Here is a 7,293-nt window from a genome sequence, read left to right as displayed (position 1 = left end):
GTGGTGGGAAGCTGTCCACCCCCTGCCCTCCTGCCAGCGAGATGCCACACAGCCCGAAGGGCCCTGGGGAGCATCCAGGCGAAGGACTCGCAAACCAGCCCCTCGTGCCAGCCCAGCAGCACCCGCGCCATCCTCCCTGCCTGAGCACCCCAGGCCGCGCAGCGTGGGCCTGCGCCCGTGCGCTCCTGCCGCCGCTGTCCCTTCCCTGCCCACACGTGGGACAAGGGGATGGGCTGAGGCCGGGAAGGGCCAAGCATCTGGCATGAGAGTCCTGCTGCCTGGGCGCAGGGAGGATGGATCTACTGTGGCCACATCACACCCCGAGAGTGGGTGTAAAGTCCTACCTCTGCCTCCAGTGGGGTGGAGAACCTGGCAGGGAGCAGGCAGCCATGCCAGAGAACACACCCCAAATAAACGCACCAGGCAAGGGAACCCCCTCACCTACCCAGGCAGCGCAGCAGCCCCCCAGCAGACCTGCCCTGCATGCACTGCTCTGCTCTTCTGCCAGCCGGCCCCAGCAATCAGACCTCCTGCCTATCCCTGTACTTGCCTGCTTTGTCATCACCTGTCTCAAAGCCCAAATCCCTGCCATTTTAGAGACTGGAACAAGAAAGACCCAGTCATAACAAGCCTGTACAGATTTGGGGTGACTTCAAAGTCCAAAGCTGCCTCCAGGGAAGCCCAAGCACCAGAAAAGATTGAAAACATGGTCACTGGCCAGGGAGGGTGGAGGAGCCCAGGACATCCCCGTGCAGGGGGCAAAGACACCATCCCATGATGGGCAACAAGACCCAGCTGCTTCCTAGCTCTGAGTCAGCCACTCCACCCCCACCCTCAATGCCCAAACATCCCAGTGAACATCCACAGGGATAATAACCCTGGATATAAACACTGCCCACAACTCTGTGGCAGGGGAGCCAGCCCTGGCATACTCCTGCAACTGTGGAGTACTGGGGTTTAGGGCTCACACACATCCCCCCGCTCCCCATCGTGACAAATAACCAACCACCACCAGCTGGAATCACCTTTTATTAAACTGCCCAGAACAAAAAGAGGAGAGAGCAAAACTTGCCCTGAGGCTTTCCAAATGCTGGCACTCTGCATGCCTTCCCCACAAGAAGGGTATCCTCCTCCAGGAAATCCCCCCTTAGAGGGTATTTTAGATAGAACTATAAGTGAAAATGCCCCTTTAGTGAGGAAAAAACGGAAATGGAGCTCCTACCACTGTCAGAGCCCAGTCCTGCTTTCTGGCAGATGAGGCAGGATGGACATGGGCCATGTCAGGGGGCACCAGGGTGGGGCTGTGCAGGTACCGCATCCCACCTGGGGACACACACCAAGATATGATCACCCCACCTCTGATAACGCCAGCAGCAGTGAGCACAAACCCATGGCTCATGGGGACTGGGAGGAGGCGAGGAGCAGGCATGCTTGCTGGGCTGACCACTGGAGGAAAGGTGCTGATGGAAAGGGTGATTTTAGCTACCGATCTCAGCAAGGACAAACCCTCTGCAGGTGGCTATACATGGCTCAGGGAGGCTCTCCCTGGGGCTGTGTCCTTAGCACAGTCTGGGCTCATCACAGAGGAGGGCTATGGGTTGGAGGAGTTCAGCTTCCCCTGCAAATGGGATGCAGTATCTCAACAGCCATCTCAGCCTGGAGGACCTACCAGCCGTGAGGTGAGGTGTGCTGGTGGGTAAGTGCATGGACCTCCAGCTTCCAAAAGTACTGAGCCAGCCGCAAGCCCGAGCTTAGACCTGGAGGGCTGGTCGTGGGAGATGCAGTGCCATGAAGCTGTCCCCATGCGCTGAGCGGCAGGACTGCAGCCTGTCCCCTCCTGGCCACCCACCAGCTGCAAACCTCCTGTGTGCACTGACTTACCTGCACCCGCTGCTGGGGGACAACTTAAAGATCTTCAACCCTGCAGGGCTCACTAAGACAGGCTTTGCTTTTGATATGCTCTCAGCAAGTGCAATCCAGCCCGTGTAGCAAGAGGCGTGTGCTGGCAGCAGCCACAGCAAAGGTTAGGCAGGGTGGGAGGGCAGCAACGCCTCTGTTTGGGGAGCAGGGAGGTGGGAAAGCAAACCTACAGCTTGCTGGACTTCACATCGGGGGGCCTCTTGCCAGACCCAAATGCTTGAACCTACTTGGGAGGAAAAAGCAAAGAAAAACTAACAATGTCACTCAATGCCTGCAAAAAGGAATGATTAATTCTCAACAGGGTTTAAAGGCTCCTGCTGGACCCTGCATGGGGCTGGCTGCCAGCTGAAAGGGGAGAGGAACAGAAGAAATGAGAGCGGTAAGAAGGACCTGACATCTCTGTTCTTAATTTACCATAGTAAGACTCTAGCACTGAGTACAGCTCAGCACACACTCCTTAGATGGATTTCCTCCGCAGCCGGGGGTGTTGCCGGCAGCGAGTGCTGTTGGATGATAAAGTGCTCCCTGGGGAAGAGCCGGTCTGACCCCGTGTGCTCAGGGACACCTCGTCGATTTTGTAGGAAATGGAGTTGTAATACACGGGGTTGGTGTGGCAGCTCAGGGTCTCCGGGTGGGAGGGTACCGGGCTGCCGCACAGCTGAGGTCTGTAGCACAGGCACGTGCAGAAGGAGGGCACCGCAGCCGCCGAGTTGGCCAACTGGCGCCGCTGCCTCTCCGCATCCTCCTGCATCAGCGGGATGAGGTTCATCTGGCTTGTCCTGTCCTCCACGGGGAGAAAAATAGCATTGCTGCTCTGGCTGTCCGCTTTCGGCTTGAGGTGGATGTTGTTCTGGGCTCTCCTCAGTGAGGCTCGCTCTTCGGCATCCCGCCGCTCATCCTCCGAGTTCATTGTCAGAAACCGCAGCACCACCAGGTTGAGGAAGGCACCGATGACGGTCAGGCCTACCAGGATGTACATGAAGCTGAAAGCCACGTACGGGGGCTTCTTTTGCAAAGCCTCATTCTTCTGCAGAGCCACAAAGTCTCCAAAGCCAATAGTGGTCAAGGTTATGAAGCAGTAGTAGTAAGCATGAAAGAAAGTCCAGCCCTCAAAATAAGAGAAGGCTGCTGCACCGATGCACAGGGTCCCCATGCAGGACAGAAAGCCGACTAGGACCATGTTCTCCATGGAGACGTTGGTTGTCCTCATGCCCAGACATTTCTTGATCTTCTTGAGCAGTAGCCGCACGACAGTGTTCATGCGCTCCCCCAGGCTCTGGAACATGACCAGTGTCAGGGGGATTCCCAGGATGGCATAGAACATGCAGAAAACTTTGCCGGCGTCTGTGCCTGGGGCAGCGTGCCCATAGCCTGCAAAGGAAAGAGAAAAGGCAGGTGTCAGGCCCTCAACGGGGTTTCCAGCAAGTCTTCCCTGGGACCAAGAGGTGAATGGGGGGCGGGAATGGAAAATGAATCAGTGACAGCTCTGCAGGCAATGCTAATGGGGCCACGGGACGCCGCATCCTTTGGGATGATGGCACATCGCAGTGTCATGTGGGCAGAACCTCATTTGGCCTCTAAAGAGAGAAGGTATCCTCCTGAGCTTGTATGAGATCATGGGGGCCAAGAAGAGCCCTACAGCTGGATTGGGGTCTGCAAGCCTTCTGCAGCTCACACAAGCAATTTAGAGACAATGATGCCATGCCAATGCTGGGTCTGCCGGGTAACCTGAATCCCCACAGCGAGGGAGGACAGAGGCTCCACAGGGTGCTGAGGCAGCGCCAGATCATGACGATACGCACCCAGCCAGTCCCATCCACAACTGTCCTTGCAGGGCCATTGTCACCTCCCTCTGGCACCTGCTCCTGCCCCTCCTGTCCCCTAAGCCCTCCAGTGTCACGTGCATCTTTGATTCTCAGCTGTATGGCCATTTGCTGCATGGCCTGTTGGATAGGAGCTATAGGGCCCCTGTGCTACAGGGCCAGTTCCTGCAGGAGCAGCTAAGTCTGGGGGGACTTCTGCAGAGCAACTTCAGATTTACTCCAATGTCACTAAGACTCAGCTGTAAAGAAATGCTGGATCCTTGGGGAGGAGGGGTTGTGCTGTTTTAAATTCAGGGAAGTATTTATGCCACCACAGCCCTGTCAGCCCTTGTCCTGGGGACAAGGAGCTCAAGGAGGACGAGGTTCTCCTTGAACGCCTTCTGAGATTTAATTTCCCCACCTTGCTCCAAGTTTCAGAGCTGTGAGTCAAAGATACACACAATTATACTGTGAGTCGTAATTCAGAGTAATCTTCGGACTCCAGTAATTCTGCGCCTGCCTCACTTAATTATAGAAGCTTAACAGAAATCGGTGGCCTCTGACCTAAGCGGATGAGTGACTAAGTGCAAGGGAGTCACGCAGCGCAGGGAGTAATGGCATCCAAAGGCATCCAAGCATTTCTTTTGAGTTTCTATGAGAAATTAGCAGGGCTGGAAACTTCTTTTCTGAAGGCACCTGCAGAACAGTGCCGGCTCCTTCCCGTGCTGCTGCGTGGCCTTTTGCAAACAGCTATTTGTATTTTCACTTTTTTCCAAGTAACCACATGACTTTTACATGAAGATACGGGAGGAAAAAGCCCCTTTGTTATTTCTCAGTCTTGTTCAAAGCCGTGACTTGGCTTCACTTCTGCCTCTGCTGCCAGTGGCTTTCCAGGACTCTTAGGGAAGCTGTTAGCACGCGGTGATGGGAAGACCAGAGGATGGTAACTATGTTGTCCCAGGCTCCCAAGCACACCTCCCACTCCAGGAAACTCCTGCCACGGGACAGGGCTGGGAGGTTGAGGTCAGCATTATCCTTGACTGTGCTCTGCTCCAAACTGCAAGCAGGCAGGAGGGGACTGGTTTCTGGTTGCTCTGTCTGTTCAGAAACCCACGCAATCAAAAATTATAAACTTAATGCCTGCATGCCACATTTCACAGAATACAGAGCAGACATGAGACTGCAGTGGCAAAAAACGCCAGGTCAGATCCAAGCTTTATAACAGAGTGCAATTATCAGGTCCTAGGCTACAAGATAATACAATGACAGCAATGAGGAGGTAAATATAATGATCCAGAGAGCAGTAAGTGGAAAAACAGTTGTTGTACCCTAAGAGACTGCTGAAAAAGCATTTGACTGATGCTTTCAAAATGACAAAGGGAATTAGAAAGAGTAAACACAGCTACATTAACATTAAAACTGAGACTCGGAGCACAGCCCCATATAAAGAGATCTGATGTGCCAGCGTTTTAGAAATATGGCACCTGGGCTGAAATTATTTATTGCATGGGGTGTGTGATAAGCGTAGCAATTGTTTGTCACAGTCAACAGAAAAATAATGTAAATGAAGCTATAACTTGTCACAAGATGACGGAGATTTTCACTGAAGCCATTCATCCTCCCCTCCAGCTGGGGCCTGACACTAACTACGCCCTGAGCCCATCGCTGTTTGCTGGCCACGTGTGTTGCCAGCTGCACAAACCCCACGCCACATCTCGTGGGGGCACACGGAGCCCCCCAGGGCGGGGGGGTACCTGCCCCTCCGCCACCTCTTGTCCCCTGGTAACGCAGCACAGGTGATCCCACCAGCCCCTGTCCCGCGGGATGATGCTTTCGGCTACCAGATGTATTTCACCCAGCCCCAGCCCCTCCGTAAGGCTGAGCCCCACCCTACAGACGAGGAGGTGGCTGCTGGGTGTGGAAGGTCAGGATTTGGCCTCGGGGTTCCTCTCTCCAAAACACTCCTGCTGATTGAAATCCCAGCACAAGCAATGACATAGGCACAGGATCCCACACCTGTCTACCCCCATGCGATGCTCAGGGTGCATGGATTAATAAAAGTGAATTAATTAAACAATGCTAAACTCCCATGTGGCTAATCTCAAGTAGAATTAAGGCAATCCTCATTCAATTTAGTTTCATTCTTGCAAAACTGAAGAGGGCGAACCAAGGCTGGGCTCTAGTACAGGTAAGTATGTCTACATGGGGGTTTAATGTGACTCAAGCACTCCTCTCCAAGCTAGTTGACACCCATGTCTCTGCAGGTTCCCATGCAGGCAGAGCGAGGTTCAGTGTCCGGTGGCTGTCTTGGCACCCTGAAGCAGGTCTTGCACAGCCAAACAACACAGCCAGTTTTGAGCTGGCAAAGAAGCCAACAGTTCTTGCCCAGCTCTTCAGCCTGGCTTGCTGGCTACACCGCACAGAGGACAGACGTGGCTCACACCTCTGCCCTCCTACACCCCTACCAACTTCTGCAGCTGCCTGCCCCAAAGGTGCCTGCAGAAGCTCCAGGTGCTGCTGCCTCGCTGGGACAATGTGCACGTCACGTTTTGTGGCCCCAGCCATAGCAGCACCCCCAGCATCCCCCAGAACCAGCTGGCCACCAGCCTGCCTGTGGATTACCTCTCCCACCGCTGGGCACTGGGTCAGCTCGGGGTCCCCGCCTTGCAAGGGCAAGACCTGCCTCTCCCATGCAGGCAATTGCCCCGGGCTGTCCCGGGGCACCCGGAGGTGGTGGAAGTGTGGGAGGTTGTCGAGGTGCAGAGCTGTGGGGACGGAGGGATACGGGGGTTTGACAGTTGGACTTGATGATCCTAGAGGTCTTTTCCAGCCTTAATGATTCTGTGATTCTGTGGGTGTGGAGGTGATGGGGTGCAGGGATGTGGGGATAGAGGGGTACAGGGATGTCGGGATGATGGAGTGCAGGGATGTGGAGGTGATGGGGTGCAGGGATGCGGGGATGGCAGGGCGCAGGACGCACGCCGGGATGCCAGCACTCACCGATGGTGGTGATAACCGTGATGGCGAAGTAGAAGGAGCCGGCGAACTTCCACTGGCGCCCGGCGCGGTGCGGCTCGGCCTGCAGCACCAGCCGCTCCAGCTCCCGGTAGTCGTCGGCGGAGAAGCGGTACTTCCTCCGCAGCTCCCCGCGCTTCTGCTCCAGCAGCCGCTTGCGGCCGCTCTCCGCCTCCGACTCCAGCGCATCGAAGACGGCGGCGCCCACCAGCAGGTAGGAGAAGATGCAGAGGATGAGCGCGGCCGTCCGCAGGTTCTGCCGCTTCATGGCGAGGGGCGGCCGCGGCGCCTCAGCCCGGGCTCCGCATGGCCCCGCCGCCCCCCGCGGCCCCGCCGCGCGGCCCCCGCACCGGCCCCGGCCCCGCGCCCGCGCCCCGCCCCCTGCGCGCCCCGCCTGCGCGCCCGCGCACCGCCCGCTGCGCGCCCGCGCACCGCCCGCTCCCCGCACCGGGCACCGGCTCCTCCGTGCGCTGGGCACCGCCTCCTGCACGCGCCGGGCACCGGCTCCCCCGGCAGGAGCTCCTGTGGCCGCCAGGCACCGGCTCCTCCGTGCGCC

The 7,293-nt window shown here is 56.7% G+C and overlaps 1 protein-coding gene across 1 annotated transcript; it reads right to left on the bottom strand.

Annotated features, from left to right (window-relative positions):
* Positions 1 to 1,013: 1,013 nt before the first annotated feature.
* Positions 1,014 to 7,067, bottom strand: KCNK15 (potassium two pore domain channel subfamily K member 15). Its single transcript, XM_064465152.1, has 2 exons — positions 6,723 to 7,067; positions 1,014 to 3,291 (listed from the first exon to the last, which is right to left on the bottom strand). The coding sequence occupies exons 1-2, from the start codon at positions 7,003 to 7,005 to the stop codon at positions 2,378 to 2,380; spliced, it is 1,197 nt and encodes a 398-aa protein (XP_064321222.1). The 5' UTR covers positions 7,006 to 7,067; the 3' UTR covers positions 1,014 to 2,377.
* Positions 7,068 to 7,293: the final 226 nt, after the last annotated feature.

This window comes from Phalacrocorax carbo, chromosome 14 (assembly GCF_963921805.1).
Source record: "Phalacrocorax carbo chromosome 14, bPhaCar2.1, whole genome shotgun sequence".
In the NCBI taxonomy this organism is placed as follows: domain Eukaryota; kingdom Metazoa; phylum Chordata; class Aves; order Suliformes; family Phalacrocoracidae; genus Phalacrocorax; species Phalacrocorax carbo.
Note: the sequence above shows the minus strand (reverse complement) of the source record. Positions and strands in the feature narration are given on the sequence as shown.